The sequence below is a fragment of the Pelobates fuscus genome, chromosome 4 (genome assembly GCF_036172605.1).
Source record: "Pelobates fuscus isolate aPelFus1 chromosome 4, aPelFus1.pri, whole genome shotgun sequence".
NCBI classification, from domain to species: Eukaryota; Metazoa; Chordata; class Amphibia; order Anura; family Pelobatidae; genus Pelobates; species Pelobates fuscus.
The window spans coordinates 315,231,261-315,256,609 of NC_086320.1; the positions used below are offsets into that span (position 1 = coordinate 315,231,261).

The window sequence follows — 25,349 nt, forward strand, 5'->3', positions numbered from 1 at the left end:
TATACTTACCCACTTCGCTCCATCAAACCTCATGAGGCTTCTCCTTAGGCAGTCCGCGCGCCCGACATGAGGTTTGAATGTTGCAATTGAAGTGAAACATAAATAAATAAACACGAGCAAATTTTAAATTAAAACGTTTATTTAACAATTTTAATGATAGACCTTGGAGAATGGCCGTGAACCTTTATTACGGATTTCATAAATCCAATTAACCATAACCATATGAATAACCATAACCATAACTTTTAAAACCAACAATAACCACTTTCCAAGGCTCTGCCCCCCTCCAAAGCCAGGAGCCATAACTATCTCTTCACCAAATCCACCAAATCCACCCGCCTGTGATGACCAGGAGGGCGACTTACATCCCAACGCCACCGAGGTTCTGGGCTACCAAACTCGGTGGCCCCCCAACGCCCACGGCCATCTCTAACATGGATTGGATCTCCAAATTAAATATATCCAAACCAATATCCGACAAGTGAACTTCGTCTCTCCTATAAAAACCAGCGCAATTGCCCTCAATATCCCTATGCCTATATGAAGTCATTCCCAGGGTTGGTAAAATTTTTTCCAATGCTCTATTTAATTTCCTACGAACCCTTTCCAATGGTTTTAAAAAACTTACTTTAACCCCTTAAGGACCAAACTTCTGGAATAAAATGGAATAATGACGTGTCACACACGTCATGTGTCCTTAAGGGGTTAAACCAGCAATGCCTTGGGATAATCTCCGACCAGATGAACCGGACATCTGGAAATATTTGTGTTATACATACCAAATCATTTTTGATCTCTTTTATCAAGTTAACCGATTTTGTTAATCCAATGTCATTCCCTCCCAAATGCACTATTACCACCTCTGGATAGGGAAAACTTAACATACATTGTTGTATAATTTCAAATAATTGGGACCACTTAGCCCCACGAATTCCTTTTTCAAAAGACTTTAACATCATTGCTGTCTAATCCGAGATTTTCACCATATGACCGTTCTTTTGCCCTCTTCTGGGCCCAAAATATAAACGAGTGACCAATTACCCAGGCACTCGCCGGCTTCTTATTACCTATCAAAAGAAGATTATTAACATATATGCCAATGTTTATATACATCCATAAACTTTACTAACATGGAGCCGATACAACAACAAACATTTTTTTTTTTTTTATTATATCAGATGAGGCCTAACGTATAATTGAAATCTATTAGACTCCCATCTCCCCAACCTTTGAATTGTCCTGTCACTTAAACCACACCTTGCTGCTTCAGTTGCCGCTCCAATTCTAAAAGAATGAGATGAATAACGCTCCTTGCTTAAATTTAACTTGTCTATGCATAACTGAAAGACCTTTGTAAATTGGAACTTAGTCAAAGGAATGGTGTCCCTATGCATGAAAAATGGGCCTTCAACCCTTGGTCTAATTGACAAGTAATTTTCGGTCACCTTAACCGGGCACAAAATTGAGCCCTGGATCTCCAGCAATGTTAGCCAACGTCCTTTGCCTTCCTGATCTGTTTTAGATTTGCTGATGAATACCATAATTTTCTTATCACTAACTATAATATCTTCCCATAGTAAACCTGAAAAACAAAACTTACTCTTAGCCACTAACTCACTAACTCTTAACGCTGCGAAAAAGGCTATTATAAATGAACATCTAAATAAAACTACCTCGTACTCAGAATAACATACTTCTTCCAAAACTACAAATAGCTGTGATAACACTGTAAACGATATTGGTTTTCTGTTATCCTTAACTCTACAGGATCTTCTGTAACCTTGAACTAACTGCTTAACTATGAAATACTGCTTGATTGGTTTACACTCATACAGCTTCCTAAAGAAATCCACCCTGGCTAAACTAGCTGCCAACTTGGACTTAGAGAAACCCTTCTGCATTGACACCAATGTAAATTGTATTGCACTCTCCTTATCCTCTCCAAGTGGATCTTTATTGTTTAGCTGATTAAATTCGAACCACTCATTCCATGCCCTGACATATGTACTCCACGTAGAAGCGGCTACCGAATTCATCAGCATAACACTTAACCGTCCCCAATCAACTCCCAGAGGTCTGACGGGAAATGGGTTCCTTCCACAGCTGCTCTTGGTGCCAATTTTCGGAACTCCTGCAATTGCAATCGTGAAAGAGCATCAGCCAGCCTATTGATTTTTCCTGGGATATGTCTAGCTTTTACCCATATGTTCAGCTGAAAACACTTTAACACTAAGTGTCTAAGCAAATTGATAACTCTATTACACCTGGACTGTAAGGAATTAATTACCATTACTACACTTAGATTGTCGCAGGTAACGATCAGCCGCCTATTTCTCCATGTTCCTCCCCATAGATATATTGCGGCTACAATTGGAAACAATTCCAGCAATGTCAGGTTTTTTGTTAAACCTTCCCGTACCCAAAAAGCCGGCCATTCTTGTGCACACCACTGTCCGTTCCAATATACGCCGAAACCAATAGCTCCAGATGCATCTGTAAACAGCTCAAGACTATCCGAATCTATAAACTCTTGCTGCCACATTGATCTTCCATTAAAATCTGTTAGAAAATTATTCCATACTTTTAGGTCTTGCTTCAATTCTTTTGTAACCCTAATGTGTGCAAATGGGGACTTAACCTTGGACATTGCTATCCCCAACTTCCTGGAGAAAGCTCTCCCCATAGGAATAACCCGTGAAGCAAATGTTAACAGACCTAACAGGGATTGTAAAACTTTCAATGTCACCTTTTCACAGACCATTACCTGCTGGATCAGCGTCTTCATTTTCAGTATCTTATCCTCTGGCAACCTAAATTCCAATTTTGCTGAATCAATCGTTATTCCCAAAAATTGTAAGCAAAATGTAGGTAAAACTGTTTTATCCTCTGCTAATGGAATACCCAAATGACCAGCCACCCTTCTGAATGTTTCTAGTAAGTTCTTACAGTTGTCACTGTCCTTAGTGCGCACAAATAAAAAGTCATCCAGGTAATGCATTACTTGCTCCTGACCTGATTCATACCGAATAATCCATTCCATGAAAGACGCAAAGGTCTCAAAATAAGCACATGACAGCGCACAACCCATAGGCAGGCACTTATCGAAAAAATACTGGCCGTTGAACTGAAAACCCAGCGAATTGAAGGATTCGGGATGAATCGGCAGGAGACGAAAGGCAGATTCTATATCCCCTTTTGCCATCAATGCACCCCTTCCACATTTTCTTACCAAATTTAAAGCCTTATCAAACGTTGCGTAAGACACTGAACTTTCTTCTCTGGAAATCATGTCGTTTAAAGAACCACCCTTGGGATATGATAGGTGATGTATTAATCTATATGACCCGGGTTCTTTCTTTGGTACCAAACCCAGGGGGGATAACCGAAAACATTTAAATGGGGGAACATTAAACGGGCCCTCAACTCTCCCTAACTCTAACTCTCTACAAATCTTTTCCCAGGCTAAACTTGGTAACTCTAAAACTGATTTTAAATTTTTAACCCAACAAAATTCAACAGAACTATATACAGGTAACCTGAAACCATTTTCAAAACCTTCCTTAATTAATTTAGCTTTCCCCCGGTTTGGATAGATTGCGAGATAAGGTACCTTACCACTTTCACTGGGGTCTGAGCTTTTTGGAAATGTACCATTTTGCTGATTTCTTTTATGGCAGCGAAAATTAGGATGCGCGCCTGAACAGGTAGCGCATTCATGCCGGAATCTACAATTATTTAACCATCTACATTGTGATTCGTTATAAGCCCAGCAAAAACCTTTCTTCTGTGCAGCATTTGTAACCTGCTTATTAACAAAGATAGGCTGTCTCTGAGGTAACATCATGCTCACCCAAAGCCCGACATCCTTCATACCCCATTTAAGGTTACTATGTACTGCTAGTTTCTGTCGGAATTGTTCATCATAATAAAACCATGACAAACCCCCCAAATTTTTATATGCTTCTAAAATAGCTTCCATATGTTGAAATAACCCACAGCACAATTCTGCATATTTTTCGCCTAACACACTAGCGTAAATACAAAAGGCTTGCAGCCAATTATTTAAGGACCTCGGAATAAACTTTTTCTTCTCCTCATCCCGTTTTTCCCTGTCGGGTTTAGTAAATTCTCTGGCTGTGGGCAATAATGATAGAATGTCAATATACTCCCCTTTCCATATCCTATCTTTTATTGACTTACTCAAATGAAAACCCAAAGGGGAGCTTTCACAACCTAACGCTTCTTTCATACATGTCTCTTTTACTCTAACTTCTTCCCTCACAGAATGTGTCACTTTTGGATTAACTGTGACCACTTCTGTATCGGGCTCCCATACTCTCGCTAATTTAGGTGTCTGTAATAATTTAGTAAGTTTTTCAAGTGAAGACACCACTTCCCCTAAAACAGCATTATTCACATTTGTTTGTAACTCACCCAGCTCATGACTGCAACCCGGGATATCCTGAGCCGCTTCACTTTCTTCAAATAGCCTAGGTCTGTCCTCAGTCTCTTTATTCTTCTTCTTTTGTTCGTATTTCCTGCTTTGTTTCCACATCCTCTTCTTACTCTTTATTGGAGACGGTGAGAAGGTTTCCCTGGACCTCTTCGTTCTTGCCTCACGAATCCTGCAGGGGTCGCTATCACCAGATTTTCTTTCTTGCGCTGGCCCTTTAATTTTCTGAGGAGAGTATCCTGCTCCCTCCTCCATTACTGACTCTTCCTGTACCTCAACCCCCTCTTCTTCCATTAGACCAGAGGTGCTGGGGGCGGACTCCAGGCAAGCCTGCAGCCATGCAGTATCACTGCAGCTTAAAGCCTTTAGTTTAAACTGTTCTAATAATGATTCAATTGTGCCAGACATCTCCAAAGGTAAGAAACAGCAGCTTAAATATTTTATCTAAAGCCAACCTTCGGATTTGTCTGGCACAATCTGAGGTAATTAATTTTGGCGCCCTTTAATTTATACCCCTATTTTTCCCTCCAAAATTGTCCTCGCGCCTACCTACCAATCAGGGCTCATGCCCTGATCGCGAGCTTGCCGCCCTTACTGCCAGCGCGAGCTGCCCTGTAATTAACCCTAACCTGCGTTTAACCCCTAGCGCGAGCGCTATACTTACCCACTTTGCTCCATCAAACCTCATGAGGCTTCTCCTTAGGCAGTCCGCGCGCCCAACATTGGCAGTATATATACTAAACTGAGTGGTCCTCTAAACCTACACTATCCCTAAGTCTAAAAGAGCATTAAGCCAAACCTAGCATGAACCCTAACCACACTCTAATGCTAACCCCACCACTAACCTTAAGGAAATCTTCTGCTAATATCAGTACTGATACCAGCAGATGGGTTTCCTAGTTAAAACAGTAGAGAGTGGTCTGTTACCACCATTACAGGGCTATTTTTCTGTAGTGCTGAAACTATATAGCATGCTGCAATCAGACAGCCACTAGAGGCATTTCCTGATGGTTAGGTGACTTTTGGTCGCCTGACACTAGACATCCTCACGCTCTGCATTAAGATGTCCAGCGTCAAGCAAAACCTCATAGGGCCCAATGCGACTGTGGTGTTCACTGCGCAAGCGCCTTAGTGCCCCTCTGTTGGGTGATGTCCAGCTCTCTATCAGGTTGAGATGTTGCTCTGTCAATTTGATCCAATAGTTCTGCCTGTGGCTTGAACACTGTGAGTGCCTGGGAATTGTCCTTTCTTTTCTACTGTTATATCATTGCTGGATTTCCTGGTCCCGATTCAGTGCTCCTGATGTTGGCTGGCATTGGGTGCAGTTCCTTCTGATTTTGACGACTAAACAGTGAGCTAACACGGAGGAAGATAAAAGAAAACAATTTTAGATATAAACCCAGAAAATGCTCATCAATCCCTAATCACTACATAATTAGCTACCAATTCACAGTGATAGACTTGTGTAATATAAATTGTCCCTTAAAAAAGGACTGAAAAATGTTGAATTATGTGCCTTTGTGTTTACTTAACTTGCTCTTCATATGCAATGAATATTTTAAAATTTGAGTCTTAACTGTCCAATATTTTTTTGAATTTTTTTTTAATGAGGAAATTGCCAAGTTAGATATTTCCTTGAACAATTTACTTAAAGACCTGCAAACGGAACAAATGAGGGATTATATCTGTGTCAGCTTTCTATTTCCTCTCTGTGTTTTGACAGAGTCAGGGAGTTAACCTATGGCTTGTTAATTTAATCAAGTTGAATGGAGAAAATCTGAGTGTTCCAAGAGAATTAAATACTAAACATAATAAGCAAGGATTAATGCACAGGCTGTCACCTTAATGTGCACCTGAGCAGAAGCTATTTATATTACTGTTTGCTGTGTGGGGTTTGTTCCAGGCTGTCATTCTGCATAGACTTTAATGGGAGCATTTAAGTCTAAGAGGGGGGAGGGGGTTGGGTTAGGAAAGTTGGAATAGCAGTTTGTGCATCATGTAAGGTAAAGCTGTTCTGTATGGAGCAGCAAGACAATATTCATCAACAGTGCTAAAAGAAACCTCACCATATTTGATGGCAAAAAAATAGGCAATCATGTATTTCTAACGCTAGAGTGTTATAATAAGAGTTTACATTCAGGGTGCTCTTAATTAAACTAAATAGATTTTAGTCACTTCATTTCCCCTGGCACACTGATCTCTCTGTAACCTTCACTCCTCCATTGTTACGATTTCAGCCATTCCAAAGCTTCCCTGTAGTGAAGCATTAGAAGGCTATTGCGCATGCACGACAATCGAAGCACTGCATCTTCTCATAAAGATGCACTGACATAAAGTCCATCTCTATGGGTAGCACAGCACTCAGCGTTTCCAGGCAGACTGTGGGGACATCAAACGTCAGTCTTGCAGTATTTGCAGGACTGCAACATGGAAGTCCCTCTAGTGTTTGTCCAAGTGACAGCTACTTAAGGTTGAAGATAGGCAGCAGTGTAAACACTTCCTCAGAAAAGGCAGCCATTACACTGCTCATCCTGCAGCAACATTCTGTTTGCCCAAGAAACACTGCATTAAGCTGTAGTGGTCCTGTTGCCTATATTTCCTCTGGCGAACCTGTCTGTTCGCAGGAGCCACTTCTCCCCTGGCTGAGATCATCATTACTGATTATCTCAGCCAGTCAAATGGCTCTTCATAGTGAAGCATTAGGAGGCAAGTGCGCAAACCCACCTTAATAAACTTAATACGTTATATAATTTGTTCTGCCACTTTGTACTAGAATGTAATTACTTTACCCACCACTGTGACATGTTAAAAGAGCTATACTGGCTATGGCTGGAATCCCGACGCACTCTTCATCTTTCCAGCCTTGTGCATAAGAGCATTTTTGGTGAAGCTCCCACCCTACCTCAGTAAAATGCTCTCCTCGGCTGTTCCCTTCTCCTATAACCTCTGATCCAGTACTAGCTCAAAATTTAGCATACTACAATACAAAAATAAAGTGGCTCGATCCTCCTTTCCCTACAGAGCACCGCAACTATGAAATAACCTCAGGGACAGAGTCAAATCTTCATGCAATCTAAAATCTTTTAAGAGATCTATGGCAATATACCTCAGCACAGAATGCACCTGTCATGGTTGAATATATATTTTTTTACCTGTTTTGTATTAAATTTATATATGTGTGTGTGTGTGTGTGTGTGTGTATGTATATAAATATATATATATATATATATATATATATATATATAGTTTGTATATTGTATTTTTGTAACATTGAATCCTATTGTAACAATGCAATGTTTTGTGGACAAAGACCCAGGACATACTTGAAAACAAGAGATAATTCTCAATGTATCCATCCTGGTAAAATATTTTATGAATAATAAATAAATTAGCATCTCCTCATAAACATATTTTTGAATCAGTACATTTCTATGGATACCATTCAGCATCTCCATGTGATTGTGGCAGGATGAATGAACGGGTGACAGTGTAAGGAGGCTGAGTGTGTGTAGGGGAAGTGACAGTGAGGAGGCTGTGTTTAAGATATTTTTTATTTTTTCCTACTGCACAAATACATGTACGTTTAATATACCAAATATGTACACATAATATTAAAAATGTGAGAATGTGACAATTCCCATTTAATAATCAGAAAAAAAAATGTTGACCCCTCTGTACACAAGCAAAGATTTGATTTAAAACAAATCTTTCACGTCAGGATCACTTTTACAGAAATCTCCACCATTGACTATAAGTATACAGTATCATTCATCATAGAGATGATATAGATAGCGAATCAGCATCATCTTACTTTACCCTTACATAGTGTACATAAAATATTTTCCATTTTAATAATTGTCAATCCTATAATGGTCATATCTAACATCCTATATAATATGTTTACAATGTTGTTTTTATATTTTTTTATGATATTTACTTGGTAGTCACATGAATATGATGTCATCACGTCATGTGACCTCTAAAATGTGAAATTCTCAAGTGCTATATACAGAGCAAGTGTACAGGCTACTGTAACACTTTGAAAAAGCCCTGTGTTGTGGAGAAATCCATTAGTGTTACTTTTAATCCTTTTTTTATCACTCTATTTTAATTTATACTTTAGATATTACTTTCAAGTATCCTGGACAATTCTCTTTTATTGTGGGATTCCACAAATCTTCTGGACTTTATCTTCCACCTTGGGCAGTGTACCACCAGAACCTTCTGAATTGAGTAAAAAGTTATTTTGCTCCAAAGTTAGTAGGTTGATCTTCATTTATTGCATTTACATTGAGGGAAAAAAGTATTTGATCCCCTGCTGATTTTGAACGTTTGCCCACTGGCATAAAATATGACCAGACTATAATTTTAACGGAAGGTGTATTTTAACAGTGAGAGACAGAATAACAAAAAAAAAAAAAATCTGAAAAACGCATGTCAAAAAATTTATAAATTGATTTGCATGTCAATAAGTGAAATAAGTATTTGATCCCCTATTAATCAGCAAAATTTCTGGCTCCCAGGTGTCTTTTATGCAGGTAACAAGCTGAGATTAGGAGCACTCTCTTAAAGGAAGTGCTCCTAATCTCATCTCGTTACCTGTATAAAAGAAGCCTCTCCACAGAAGCAATCAATCAGATTCCAAACTCTCCACCATGGCCAAGATCAAACAGCTATCCAAGGATGTCAGGGACAAGATTGTACACCTACACAAGGCTGGAATTGGCTACAAGACCATCGCAGAGCAGCTTAGAGAGAAGGTGACAACAGTTGGTGAGATTATTCACAAATGGAAGAAACATAAAATAATTGTCTGTCTCCCTCGGTCTGGTGCTCCATGCAAGATCTCACCTCATGGAGTTTCAGTGATCATGAGAATGGTGAGGAATCAGCACAGAACTACACGTTGGGATCTTGTTAATGATCTCAAGGCAGCTGGGACCATAGTCACAAAGAAAACAATTGGTAACACACTAAGCCGTGAAGGACTTAAATCCTGTAGCGCCCGCAATGTCCCCCTGCTCAAGAGAGCACATGTACGGGCCCGTCTGAGGTTTGCCAATGAACATCTGAATGATTTAGAGGAGAACTGGGTGAAAGTGTTGTGGTCAGATGAGACCAAAATCGAGCTCTTTGGCATCAACTCAACTCGACGTGCTTGTAGAAGGAGGAATGCTGCCTATGATCCCAAGAACACCATCCCCACTGTCAAACATGGAGGTGGAAACATTATGCTTTGGGGGTGTTTTTCTGCTAAGGGGACAGGACAACTGCACCGCATCAAAGGGACGATGGACGGGCCATGTACTGTCAAATCTTGGGTGAGAACCTCCTTCCCTCAGCCAGTGCATTGAAAATGGGTCGTGAATGGGTATTCCAGCATGACAATGACCCAAAACACAAAGCCAAGGCAACAAAGGAGTGGCTCAAGAAGAAGCACATTGAGGTGTAGCCAGTCTCCAGACCTTAATCCCATAGAAAATCTGTGGAGGGAGCTGAAGGTTCGAGTTGCCAAACGTCAGCCTCGAAACCTTAACTTGGAGAGGATCTGCAAAGAGCAGTGGAACAAAATCCCTCTTGAGATGTGTGCAAACCTGGTGGCCAACTACAAGAAACGTCTGACCTCTGTGTTGCCACCAATTATTAAGTCGAAGGGGTTAAATACTTATTTCATTTATTGACATGCCAATCAATTTACCGTATAACTTTTTTTGACATAAGTTTTTCTGGATTTTTTTTTTCTTCTGTTATTCTGTCTCTCACTGTTAAAATACACCTACCATTAAAATTATAGTCCTGATTATTTCTTTGTCAGTGGGCAAAAGTTTGAAATCAGCAGGGGATCAAATACTTTTTTCCCCCCTCACTGTATTTCACAAACAGTGTGCACTATATATCTGTGTTTGTGTTTTATATATACCACGGAGAAGGCACTGCACAATCCTAAGAGCGGAATTATACTACTTCTCCCCGTTAAAAGAAGCCATTTAGACAGCTCCAATAAATGTGAGTGCAATTCTATCCACTTATCTAATATATTTGAATGATCCTTAGTTACTATACTCAGTAGTGTTTACTTCTTTTTTTATTTCCTATTTTTGGACTACTCTCCAAAGAGATACACTGCACATCCTTAAGCGAGGATTGCACGACTCAAACGCAACTTGTTGGAGCTATGAAATAGCTCAATTTCCTGTAAGTCTCTCTTTTTTCTTCCGCACACCATTTCAACCAATCTTCTTACCAATATCTCATATTTCTCCTGGTAAAGAGAGACTCCGGCCTGGGTTGTTGAGCTGCCACCTTTTATCCACCAGTATTTTGTTAGCACTAAACCTTGCTATTTGTATCCATATGAATATATTTCTATTTTATAGTTTAATTTCAATTAGTTTGACTGAGACTTGCGTGAAGTTGACAAAGCAGCCATATACAAGGCAGGTAGTTTATTTTTTCAACATATTTTATTAAAATGAAAATACCACTGTATTCAACCATTCATGATAGAAATGCTTTTTATTTTTTTTTGTTCTTTAATACTTGCACACATGTTCCAACCATGTATCATACAGTTCCACTTTATTATGTCTCACACCACCATCCAGTCCTTCCCTCATACAGCCCTTCTCACTCTGTTTATCAGAAAACGCCACCTCATCCTCCCTCAATCCTGCTTAAACAAACCCCTCATGTCCGACAGGATCACTTAGTTACGCAGCATTACCCAGGCTAGGTGGTATCAGAGCCCTCCTGCTAACCTTCATACAAAAAGTAACACGTTAACAAGTAATTGAACAAACATTATTACATTCTGTTTTGTTAACCACCTAATGTGGTGTCATATAAATAAATATATACAATATATATACATGCTAGAAGATGTCTCATTATAGATATATTTGCATTTGTTAACTCACTTCCTTAAACAAGTGTGTGACTTGACTACCACTATTTAACAACTGCAATATTTGGGCAAAATATTCTCCAATTGCTTGACCACGTTTTGCCCGCATTTTGCAATTCATTGTTAAATTTACCAAGATTCTTGGTTTACTAAATAAACCCTCTTTTATTTATTTTTGATAAATCAAATACATTTGTTAAATCAGAAGATCCGCACTGAAGAAGATTTTTTTTTCTAAGATTTGCATACATTATACATTACATATTTTATCTCAGATTGATCAAAGAGGTATAATTTTCCATAGCTGTTTTCTTTGGTGATTACATGGTCTTAAAAGCAGAGTTGTGCCAGGATTCCTATTTATAGGCTCAATGCATTTGCCAGATGGAATGTGTTTCACCAATCCAGCCTGGAGTTTGGAAGAGAAAAGATTTTGAGTTGAGTTTGTTACTAGTTTACAGTGTAAAAGCACAAAAAGGTTCCATTAGAAAATCCAGTACAAATGGCAAAGAACATAGCAAACAACCAATATGAGATATGTGTGTGAAAGTGAAGACAGTTCAAAATTAAAGGGACACCATAGTCACCAGAACAACTACAGCTTAATGTAGTTGTTCTGATGAATATAGTCATTACCTGCAGGGATTTTCATGTGAATACTGCCTTTTCAGATTACAGCCTAGAAACACGTCCAGTTGCAGCCACTCAGACCGGCTGAATGCATCTCTATGATGAGATGTTATTGGTTAGAGTGGCATTTCGCTCAGCCCCCACTCTGCCTCCTTGGCTGAGCTCATCAGCTTTCCCATGTAAAAGCATAAGATTGGCTGAGATTATCAATTCTAATGATGTCAGCCAATGAGAAGAATCTGAAGCAGGAGGGAAAGCACTGGCAGACCTCCGTGGCACTGGAATGAAGGTGAGTTTTAATAATTTTTAAGTGGCGGCAGGCGGCAGGAGCCTAAATTGCATTTTAAACACTGTAGAGTCTGGATTACACGTTTGTTTTCCTGATCCCACAATGTTCCTTCAACAATAGTTAGAACATAGATAGATCGATAGATAGATGCAGATGTGTTCAGGGTAAGTGTTTTGGGTGCCATACAACCATAACACACAAGATTTGTCATCATTAATCAGGGACATTTAAATTTTGAAGAGAGACACAAGACATTGCCTACTTACAGCCATTATAAACTATTACCAGAAAAAAAGACTTTCGTTTTTATTACAGAAAAGTATCTTGTAAAATATTTCTGTTTCACATTTATTATTTTTTAAGTAATAGACTGAATATATTATGCTTTTGGTAAAGGTCAACATTCGCTCTTTAACGTCACCTAAATGACAGGTACATTAGTCTGGATTTGAGTTGCTATAGAAACTAATTAAAATTTCAAAATTACTAACAGAAACATTCTTGTAATATAAATTCAGTTCTTGAATGCCACGGCGCTTATATTTTCACAATTGCAAGTCAGTGTCCAACAAAAAAGTGGAAATTAAATTATAGTGTACAAGAGTTTTGTAAATTATAGGCCTTCTCTTCAAATATACTCGTAATGGACAGGGCTTCTGGTAACCTGTACAAATAAAATAAAAACGACACTTAAGGAAAAATCCTGAAAAAACTCAAAAGGATTTGTATGCTATAATTTCAAATGGTGCATCTGTGTTTAAAATATAGGCAACACAGCCCACGTCAGGATTTTCTTAAATCAGAGCAGTATCCGCAACTTTGAAATACAAAACCTTGTAAAATATTTTTATTGGGTTCACAAAGTTTACATCAGAGGCTTTTTAAAGTCTGTAAATCTAAATTCTCAACATCTATAGCCATTTACTGAAACCTGCAGTACTAGAAAAATGTCACGGTGTTGGGTGCTATATTTGTAAATCTTGTATAAAACAAGGCTTCACGAGAAGTTGTATCAGAACGAACGCAAACTAATCATTTTAATGGTTGTTTTTCATACCTCACTAAAGTTCCATAACGGCTTTCTTGCAGGTTCCCCCAGGATAGTACAGTTTTCAATGATAATCCGTTCGTGTCTAACATCAAGGCAAAGAGACCTTGCAGATTTATATTGGATTTCTTTCAGGTTATACTCAAAAATCTGCAAAAGAATAAACACATTGATTGCAACATTGTATGAAAAGCACATCTCTCTCTTTCTCTCTCTCATATATATATATATATATATATGTGTAATTAAGGAAATTGAAATAAATATGATCATAATACCTGAGTAATTGTGTCCGCACAATTGGAAAGTTCAACAGGTTGTCCAGAAATCTCATGACTGAATTTATAGTCCATACAGAAGCCAGCATCTAGATTAAACATCTGTCAAAGTAAATAAATGTGGCAGTTAAAAGGGCACAATACCCATGTTCTTGAGAGTATTCACTACTCCGCCTCCGTGTCCCACTTGGTTAGGGGTCATCAATCTATCCGTCCCCATAGTCTGCAGGTAACTGTCACAACAACAGAGGTGCCATTCATGATAGCGCCCAAATTGCATGCACATAATTAAGGCATAATACGGCGCCTCAGTGATCGACTGACCGATCTGCCTGATAATGATATCCATGTGTTTAACTCTTACTTTTATTTTTTCTTTCTTTTCAACCTTAATAGGCACAAACAGGGTACCTGCGCCTGACAAGACATGTCTAACACAAATCTCACCAGCCAGCTCCATGCGTTACACACACATTATATAAAAGTAAAAGAGGCTTGCTTTTGCTGAAGGCTATATATTGTTGATATTGCAAATCTCTATATTGTTCTGTCTGCATTCACTCTGAAACTTGTATGCTTGGAATATTGCCTCAATAAAACAAAGATTGACAAAAAAAAGGGTACAATGATAACTAAGATAGCTGCATTTAAAGCAGAAATGTCACTTCTCAGTGTGACAGTCCTTCATTCCTTGAGCCTAATTGCTACTGAAGTGCTTGCTAGGCAAGTAGTGCCCCGGTGAAAGTAAAAGGCACATTTACCTCTGCAGAACTTCTTTGTCTAGGGTGGCAACATTGCCCAATCTTGCTTGTGGGCTTTAGCATTCTTTCTATACTACCATATATATATATATATATACACACACTCACATGCTGCTGAAATGGCCAGACATACAATGTTAAAGGGACACTATAGTCACCCAGACCACTTCAGCTCAATGAAGTGGTCTGGGTGCCAGGTCCCTCAGGTTTTAACCCTTCACATGTAAACATAACAGTTTCAGAGAAACTGCTATGTTTACATTTGGGGTTAATCCAGCCTCTAGTAGCTGCCTTCCGGACAGCCACAAGAGGCGCATCTGCGACGCTGGAGGCGAATTTTGCCTCCATCGCGCAGAGCGTCCATAGGAAAGCATTGAGAAATGCTTTCCTATGGACACTTTGAATGCGCACGCGGCACTTGCCGCGCATGCGCATTCGGCTCCAGTGATGTCGGACAGGGAAGCTGACGTCAGATGGGAAGGAGAGGTCACCAGCGCCGAGGGGGGCGCGCGCTGGATTAAGGTAAGCTGCTGAAGTGGTTTCAACCCCTTCAGCGCCACGGGAGGTAGACCACACCATGTAAACATTCACAGTGCAGGTGGAAAAAGTATATGAAGCCCTGGACTAATGACATCTCCAAGAGCTAGTTGGAGTGAGATGTCAGCCAACTGGAGTCCAATCAATGAGATGAGATTGGAGGTGTTGGTTACAGCTGCCCTGCCCTATAAAAAACACACACCAGTTCTCGGTTTGCTTTTCACAAGAAGCATTGCCTGATGTGAATGATGACTCGCACAATAGAGCTTTCAGAAAACCTACGATTAAGAATTGTTGACTTGCATAAGGCTGGAATTGTTATAAAAGTATCTCCAAAAGCCTTGCTGTTCATCAGTCCACGGTAAGACAAATTGTCTATAAATGGAGAAAGTTCAGCCGTCCTGTAAAGATGACTGCAAGAGCACAGGGCAGACTGCTCAATGAGGTGAAGAAGAATCCTAGAGTGTCAGCTAAAGACTTACAAAAGTCACTGGCAAATGCTAACATCCCTGTTAGCGAATCTACAATACGGAAAACACTAAACAAGAATGGATTTCATGGGAGGATACCACAGAGGAAGCCACTGCTGTCCAAACAAAACATTGCTGCACGTTTACAGTTTGCACAAGAGCACCTGGATGTTCCACAGCAGTACTGGCAAAATATTCTGTGGACAGATGAAACGTTGAGTTGTTTGGAAGAAACACACAACACTATGTGTGGCGAAAAAGAGGCACAGCACACCAACATCAAAACCTCATCCCAACTGTGAAGTATGGTGGTGGGGGCATCATGGTTTGGGGCTGCTTTGCTGCGTAAGGGCCTGGACGGATTGCTATCATCGAAGGAAAAATGAATTCCCAAGTTTATCAAGACATTTTGCAGGAGAACTTAAGGCCATCTGTCTACCAGCTGAAGCTCAATAGAAGATGTGTGTTGCAACAGGACAATGACCCAAAGCATAGAAGTAAATCAACAACAGAATGGCTTAAACAGAAGAAAATACGCCTTCTGAAGTGGCCCAGTCAGAGTCCTGACCTCAACCCGATTGAGATGCTGTGGCATGACCTCAAGAAACGATTCACACCAGACATCCCAAGAATATTGCTGAACTGAAACAGTTCTGTAAAGAGGAATGGTCAAGAATTACTCCTGACCGTTGTGCACGTCTGATCTGCAACTACAGGAAATGTTTGGTTGAAGTTATTGCTGCCAAAGGAGGTTCAACCAGTTATTAAATCCAAGGGTTCACATACTTTTTCCACCTGCACTGTGAATGTTTACATGGTGTGTTCAATGAAAACATGGCAACATTTCATTTTTTTTTGTGTTATTAGTTTAAGCAGACTGTGATTGTCTATTGTTGTGACTTAGATGATGATCAGATCACATTTTATGACCAATTTGCGCAGAAATCCATATCATTCCAAAGGGTTCACATACTTTTTCTTGCAACTGTATATTCTTTATTTTTTCAAATATACAATTTATAGCTAAATTTTATGGAAAGATATAGCTTTAAACTTTTTTGTCACGTTGATTAGACCTGTATGCCAAAAGTGGACAACATTAGATAGATAGACAGAAGACGGACAGATAGAATAGATACAGAGAAATAGACAAACCTCCCTACAGATTTGCTAATTAAAAAATACTGTTGTGTATTCACAAGTAGAACCTTTGGGAAATGTCAGTTTTGGGCACAGAAATCATGTTTTTGCAGTTCTCCCAGAATCCCTATCTTGAAATGTAAATTAACACAGACAGGTGTCAAGTTTCAGACCTCATCTTAGCAATGGAACATTGTTTTAACCATAGTTATTTAAACCTTCTTGAAATTACTGTGCTCGTGGCAAACTTTTCCCAAGGTCCTGCTTGAGGGCTGCTATATGCAGATATGTAGATGATATGATGATACGGATATATGTAGATGATGCACAACAGTAATTTTTGAATATATATGTACATACACAGGGTTCAATTTAAAGTGCTATATTACTAGCCAAAGTTTCAAAGTTACTCGCCACTGCAAGGCAAGCCCGAAGGCTCAATGGGACACTTATTAGGAGTGAATGTCTACTTGCCAGGCCTGTGTTTTACCTCTCCAATGTCTTTCTTTCTTTCTATATATAAATATTTTTTAACTAAAGCACGGATAGGCAAACTTTGGCACTCCAGATATTGTGGACTATATTATACTATATACGGATATTATCGATCTCCCCTGATACTTTGCCAGAATTATGGTTCGAAGAGCATTATGGGAGATGGAATCCTCAACATCTGAAGTGCCAAAAGTTGTTTAACACTGCACTTTGTGAAGTTCAAGTTTAAGGTCAAAATAGTTGAACTGGAAAAGTTCTCTAAGTCAGTTATGCTTTCAGTTCAGCTATTCTGGCCTTAAATATGAAATACAGTTTAAATGCTCACTTTAATAGTGTGACGCTAGTCCCCATCACCAGGGGTTTCAGACGAACACTTTATGTAGGACCCTGGACTACTCCTATTTCTAAGTCACCCTGTGCTCATTATAGGTGCAGGTTTTGTATTATGTGTTTGTTTATTGTTAATTGTTTTGTGTGCTCTCCTGTCCTGCTAATGCTTGCTACCAACTAGGTGGATTTGGCTATGAAGCCTGTATAGCACCCTCTGTTGGTAGCAACGGCAATATGCACTAACTGAAGAGCAAAGTTAGTATATTTGCATATTCAGGTAGATTTGCATATTGCAAGTTCTGCAGACAGGATAGAGATTTTATACTCATCCCTTTATCAATATGTCATTATGTTATTTTAAGTTCCTGTATGTTGTCTGGTATGATTTGGTTATTTGTATTTCATTGTAGTTGTCACAGCAACCTAAATGTTATGAACATATGGGCTAGTCCCAAGTAAACATAAAGCTGAGAATGTAAGGTACTTTATTTTTTTTTAACTGTATGTCCTGTGTGAATTTTTAGGGATTCCATTAACAGAGTCTTTGGATCTGTTGGCTGGCTGCACGATCCCTCTAGCCTGAGGGCAAATAAAAAAGAGATCTAGACATGAGAGCCGCAAAAGTCCTTATAAAGATATGAGCAATCACAGTGCAGGCAGAGGCATCCAGAGGCATTCCTGCCTGGAAGGAAAGTTGCAGAGGAGACGATACCTGCCTGGAAGAAGGACTGCAGAGGAATAGGCAGAGGGGATGATAACTGCCTGGAAGAAGGACTGCAGATGAATAGGCAGAAGGGATGATCCCTGCCTGGAAGGAAAGGGACAATACCTGCCTGGAAGAAGAACTGCAGAGGAATAGGCAGATAATACGATACCTGCCTGGAAGAAGGACTGCAGAGGAATAGGCAGAGGGGATGATACCTGACTGGAAGAAGCACTGCAGAGGAATAGGCAGAGAGTATGATACCTGCCTGGAAGAAGGACTGCAGAGGAATAGGCAGAGGTGATGATACCTGCCTGGAAGGAAAGAGCTCCAGAGAGACCCTAGTCAGACTTTGGTGACTGGGGCTGCCGGGTTCCTGGAAGCAGCTGGGAAGTGGACTGGGCGGAGGTGTTCAGTTCAAGTACAGGAACTCTGCCACAAATAAATAGATAGATGGATACTGCTCAAGTTATTCCAAACATGCAAATTAAATGTAAACTCCTTCCACTAATTAGAAATTGTGACAGTACAGTATCAGGTGACAAAAGCCATTATTACTATTGCGGACTGTAAATCAAATAAGCACATATTACCTATGAAGTATATATATATATATATATATATATATACAAAAAACAAATATGCTTGGCACTCACCCTATCTCAAAAATCAAGTTATAGATGCCTTGGTGCTATCCCACGTGTAGAAGATATATATGCAGAAATAAGGGAAGCACTCTCCGGTCTTCATAAAAAGTCCTTTAGTATTTTATTTCCAAATTTTCAAATAACGATCAATTTTCAAAGGATCGTTATTTGAAAATTTGGAAATAAAATACTAAAGGACTTTTTATGAAGACCGGAGAGTGCTTCCCTTATTTCTGCATATATATATATATACCATAAATGTATTTGCACTTCATTAACTCTAATACATCACTTTTTGTTTGTGTTTGTTTTTAAAGAACACGGAATTCAAAAGCGAATTGTGAAATTTTGTCAAAAACCACAAATTTATAATGACTTTCTCCAAATCAAAATTTTTTGCCTAAATGGGTCAGTTCAGTTTTCAGTTCACTAAAAATGCACTGTTTAGTGAATAAACAAATGCATTTAAATAGTCTGAAGATGGCACAAGATCGTTTTCTAGAGCTACTCTCTAAAATGCATGGTTTCCACTCATCTATATATGATCATTTAGCTTATGTCATCCACATATTTACTGTGATTGTTACGAAAACCTTTAACTACCATAAAAATACCTGGCATTTCCTAATTTTAAATTTTTTGACAATCTTTTTTTATTTTATTTTTTATTTTAAGAATAGAAATACACAGTTAGAAAATGAAGTGATTTTTCAGTTTACATTTTTCTTCTTCACAACATCATCACACCACACTTCCACAAAATATAAAGAGCAAATCTACAAAAATATATTTTTACATTTGTTTTTGCTGCCAACTAAAAAATGTTCTCACTGCAATAGCATTGTTTTAAATTTCAGTAATGCCAAGTGCCACCTTGTGGTCAATGATATCACTGCTGTGTAGTAAACTGCTGATTGTATAGAACAGTGATGGCGAACCTTTTTGAGCCCGAGTGCCCAAACCGCAATAAATGCCAACTTTTTTCCCTCAAAGTGCTAACACAGCAATTAAACCTGAATACTGAGGCTTACGTTTAGAAAAAACAACTCATACAGTTGTCCGAACTAATTAACAATTTTTGTTTTAAAAGAAGAACACAACAACAGAGAGTTCAATTATACTAATTTTAACCCCTTAAGGACACATGACATGTGTGACATGTCATGATTCCCTTTTATTCCAGAAGTTTGGTCCTTAAGGGGTTAAATAAAGATATAAATAGATAAAATTAAGCTTATATTTATTAGTATCTCCAACAAATGCAATACACACAGACTGCTGAACACATTCACACACCGACTGCTTAATACATACATACACCGACTGCTAAATACACACACAGTCCGCTGAATACACATACATACAGACTGCTGAATACACACACACAGACTGCTGAGTAAACACAGTCTGCTGAATACATACACACAGTCTGCTGAATACATACACACAGTCTGCTGAATACATACACTGCTGAATACACACACAGACAGATTGCTGAATACACACACACAGACTGCTGAATACACACACACAGACTGCCTAATACACACAGACTGCTAATACATACACACAGTCTGCTGTATACATACACACACACACACACACAGACTGCTGAATACACACACACAGTCTGCTAAATACACGCTCTAGTGAGTACACACAGACTGCTGAATACATACACATACAGACTGCTGAATACACACACATACTGCAATGAGGGGTGCAGTGTATGTGTTTGTGTGTGAGGGGTGCTGTGTGTGTGTGAGGGGTGCTGTGTGTGGGGGGTAGGGGTGCTGTGTGTGGGGGGTAGGGGTGCTGTGTGTGTGGGGGGGTTAGGGGTGCTGTGTGTGGGGAGGTCAGGGGTGCTGTGTGTGGGGCGGTTAGGGGTGCTGTGAGTGAGAGGGTTAGGGACAGGGCAGTCTTTAACGCGGGGCAAACGGGGCAGCTGCCCCAGGCACAGTTGCTCCTGGGGGGCCCAAAGCAGCTGCTCTGTGGGCCCCGCAATTTGCGCAGCCTCTATGGACCGGGCGGTACGGCTCCCGCACACTGAGGAGGCTCCCCGGGTGGCCCAAGCACTAAGCTGTGTCATCAGGGGCCCGGTCGGGCGCTGTGGCGCTTAAACAGCGCGGCCGGGCCCCTTCCTGTTCTGCAGCCGGCTGGGAGGCAGTGACGTCACTTCCTCCCACCGGAGATAATAGCCGCGCGCGAGGATGAAGGCAGGGAGGAGGGGAGTTCCAGAGAAGAACTCCCATCTGCCTCAGCCTGCCACTGGACCAGGGAAACCACCCTCCAGGAAAAGGTAAGAACCTGGAGGGTGGCTAAATGTATGTCAATAGGTCTGTGTGCGTGTGTGTGTATGTCTGTGTGTGTATGTCAGTGTGTGTGTGTGTGTCAGTATGTCTGTGTGTGTGTGTCAGTATGTCTGTGTGTGTGTGTCAGTATGTCTGTGTGTGTGTGTCAGTATGTCTGTGTGTGTCAGTATGTTTGTGTGTGTGTATGTCAGTATGTTTGTGTGTGTGTGTATGTCAGTATGTCTGTTAGTGTGTCAGTATGTCTGTGTGTATCTGCCAGTATGTCTGTCTGTGTGTATGTCTGTGTGTGTGTGTCAGTAGGCCTGTGTGTGTGTCAGTATGTCTGTCAGTGTATGTGTCTGTGTGTGTGTGTGTGTGTATGTACGTCTGTGTGTGTGTCAGTATGTCTGCCAGGATATATTTGTGTGTCAGTGTATGTGTGTGTCAGTATGTATCTGTGAATGTGTTAATGTCTGTCTGTGTGTATCTGCCAGTACGTCTGTCTGTGTGTATGTCTGTGTGTGTGTATGTGTGTGTCACTAGGCCTGCGTGTGTGTCAGTATGTCTGTGTGTGTGTATGTACATCTGTGTGTGTGTGTGTCAGTATGTCTGCCAGGAAATATTTGTGTGTCAGTGTATGTGTGTGTCAGTATGTATCTGTGAATGTTTTAATGTCTGTCTGTGTGTATTTGCCAGTATGTCTATCTGTGTGTATGTCAGTATGCCTGTGTGTGTGTGTCAATGCGTCTGTCAGTGTATGTGTCTGTGTGTGTCAGTATATCTGTCAGCGTATGTGTTTGTGTGTGTGTCAGTATATCTGTTAGTGTATGTGTCTGTGTATGTATGTATGTCTGTGTGTCAGTATGTCTTCCAGTATATATTTGTGTGTCAGTGACGGTGAGTGTCAGTATGTATATGTGAATGTTTTAATATTTGTCTGTGTGTGTATGTGCCAGTACCTCTGTCAGTGTGATTGCGGGTTGGGCGTAATTGGGGGGTTAGGCGGTGGGAGGGGCAGGGCCCAGGGGGCCCAAGAAAATGCATTGCCCAGGGTCCTAATCATATAATAGATGGCCCTGGTTAGGGATGCTGTGTGTGAGGGGGTAGGGGTGCTGTTTAGGGTGTGTAGGGGCGCTGTGTGTGGGGGGGGGTATGGGTACTGTGTGGTGGGGGTGGTGGTAAAGATACATGAAAAAAGATATATTAAATCTTTATCCCCCTCCCTTCTTCTTACCTTTGGTAAAGAAGGGGGGAAACAGCCAGCCCTGGTGGTCTGGTGGTGGTAAGTATATGTCTGCAAAGCAGCTCTCCCGTCCTCCCGACAGGAGAGCTGCTCCCTAGGTCCCTCACCCTGCTTCCGTGTCCTCCCAACAGAAAGCAGAGTAGGCGCTTGCCGTTTTGGGCAGGCAGGTGCCTACTCTGCATTGCTGCAGACAGACAGCGGCCCCCTCCCCCGGCGACCTGTGGCCGTGTGCCCACAGAGAGGGCCCGGCGTACCACCTGTGGCACGCGTGCCATAGTTTTGCCATCACTGGTATAGAAGGATGACATGATTTACAAAGGGCTGTAAAAGAGCAGATATCACTGAACGCATAATAATAGCAATTTCCTAACATTTGTTACAGGAAAACTATAAATACATTGAAAAGCAAAATGCTTAATAAGCTGAGACTATTTAAAAGAACACTTCAAGCAGAAGTGCCCTGGCACCCTACCAGAATATGTAATAAAACCATTTAAGAATGGTTTAAAAACTTAGCTGGGCACGTGTTGCCACCTCCCTTGCTGCAGGAAGCTCCTGCAAGGAGCTTACATTAGCTCTACTGAGTTAAACACTGTAGTTCAGGGTTGGTTCAGTGGCTGAGAGCGTTGGCTGATTCAGCCTTAAATGGTTTAAATATTTACTCTGGGAGGGAACTCCTAGCATCATAACCACAACAGCGAAAGTTTTATGATTTTTGAAGAAACAACATAACACACTAGTACCTCCTGGAGAATTTCACAATTCAGTTTCTTAACCAGGATAGCTTGCACTAAAATCAAGGTAAACGCTCATAATGAGCTTGTGACCTCACAAGCACTGTGTATGATGTTCACAGCTTTATTTACATGCTTGTGCAGTGCAGTGAGTGCAGGGGTGAACTAAGGGGGGGCATGGGGTGAAAAACACCCCAATGCTTCTGTTTTGATGGTGGATTTTCTCTCCATATCTCCTATGGATTACCTTTTTAGTAACCCACTCAACAGACTCATTAACAGAATGCCTGGGTCGTTTGCCAGCAATGGGTCGTTTGCCAGCAATTTAGTTACATCCATTAGGCCACTATGTAAAGTCCTGCATCGAGGACCCTGTGCTCACTCGTGTTTATATCAGGTGACACCGACTGTCTGAAACTTCTTGTCAAGCAGTAATATTGAATCTTGAAGAATAATTTCTCTTTTTTTATTATTTCTTCCTGCATACTATTTAGTAAATTATCTACATCATGCTTTAAAACTGAAGGTCATCTAGTTTTTAATCGACAGCTGTCACCTCAAAACTAGTTATTGTTGTTATTATGGTTATTTATATAGTGCCAACATATGCTACAGTGCTTTACAATATATAATATAATATTATAAGAGGTTGAGATTTAGTAATAAATGAGAAAATTACAAAAGGTTACAGGAACATTAGGTTGATGAGTACCCTGCTCAAACGAGCTTACAGTCCATAGGAAGTGGGGTATAAAACACAATAGGACAGGAAATATCAATCAAATAAGGTGGGAGAGAAGCAGAGCTGGAGGAGAGAGTAAGAGACAGATATGGGAGGTAGAGGTTACTCTGGGAAGCCATACCCATAAGAGATGGGTTTTAAGGCACTTCTTAAAGATTGAAGACTAGGGGAGAGTCTGATGGCGGAAGGCAGGCTATTCCATAGGAAGGGAGCCGCCCGCGAGAAGTCCTGCAAGCGTGAGCTAGCCATATGGGTGCCAGCAGCGGACAGGAGAAGGCCACGGGCAGAGCAGAGAGACCGAGAAGGGGCATACCTATGTATCAGTGAAGAGATATAACAGGGGCTAGCGTTGTTCAGTGCTTTATAGGTATGGGTTAGCACTCTGAATTGACTCCTATAGGAAATCAATGTAATATAATAATCCTTTCATCAAGTTTTGAAAGGAAATGGAGAGGATCCTTCAGCCATATACATGCACCTGGGGTTAGACAGTGTTTTCAATTTGACAGTGTTTCAGTCTGATAATGTCACTGTGCAGAGAGTGAAGCAGGGAAGGCCATAGAGACTAACTGTCAGTTTTCAAACACTGTCTGACCCAAGGTGTATGTATATGGCTGAAGGATCCTGTCATATACTAAAGGCAGGGATGAGTTTTTCTAATTTTGTTTACTTCTTTTAACATATAATAATTTCCTTTCAAAACTTGATGAAAAGATATTTATATAAAAACATAGTTTTAAAGGGATACTGTAGTGCCAGGAATACACAGCTGTAATCCTTGGACTATAGCTCCCTCTGCCTCCCCCCTCCCTCGTGCCCCCTACCCCTCAGCGCTAGGTCGCGGCTCCGCCTCTTTCAATGTCCCTCGACGAGCGGGCTCTAATGCGCATGCGCGACGAGTGCCACGCACGCATGAGGCCTCCCCATAGAAAAGCTTTGAATCAATACTTTCCTATGGGGAAATAGCTGACGCTGGATGTCCTCATGCAGAGCGTGAGGATGTCCAGCATTAGTTACAGGACCGAAAGTCCATTAACATCCAGAAAGCGCCTCTTGTGGCTGCCTGGTAGACAGCCACCGGAGGCAGACTTAACATTGCAGCACTAAGTGCAATAGGGACAGTGCATCCAGATCACTTCAATGAGCTGAAGTGTTCTGGGTGCCTATAGTGTCCCTTTAAAGTGACAGTTGTCCTTGAACATATAAGCAAGACCGGCATCCTCCATTGACAGATACGGAATTTAAGTACCATTTGCATAATTACCGTATATTTTGATTTGTTAATATTTTGAATTAGATTTTGTAATATATTCAACTATATATTTTATCAGGGCCGTCTTTAAAATTGATTTGGCCCTGGGCAAGAATTTGATGGGGCCCCCTGACCCCCACTCCCTGACATGCAATCACGCTTTCCACTTCCCAACGCAGTAGCGGAACCATTTTCCCATGCTTGCACTGAGTTGTGTTTGTGTGTTTGAATGAATGCATGTTTGTGTATGGAGTATGTTTGTGTAAATGTAGGGGTGTGTTTGTATGTGGTGTTGGTGTTTGAATGCAAGCATGCATCTATGTGTAGTTTTTTTGCTTGTTTTTTTAAATGCTGAAGTGTGTTTATATATATTTTTGGTGTTTATGTATTGTTGACGTTTCA

The 25,349-nt window shown here is 40.5% G+C and overlaps 1 protein-coding gene across 1 annotated transcript in view; it reads right to left on the reverse strand.

The window, feature by feature from the left end:
- Positions 1–11,327: 11,327 nt before the first annotated feature.
- GALNT15 (polypeptide N-acetylgalactosaminyltransferase 15) overlaps positions 11,328–25,349 on the reverse strand; it is a 49,797-nt gene continuing 35,775 nt past the window's right edge. The window contains exons 8-10 of the mRNA XM_063450696.1: positions 13,603–13,704; positions 13,334–13,474; positions 11,328–11,766 (exon numbers count right to left, since the gene is read on the reverse strand). Coding sequence (XP_063306766.1) covers positions 11,638–11,766; positions 13,334–13,474; positions 13,603–13,704 — 372 coding nt within the window. The 3' untranslated portion in view covers positions 11,328–11,637. The remainder of the gene's footprint in view (positions 11,767–13,333; positions 13,475–13,602; positions 13,705–25,349) is intronic.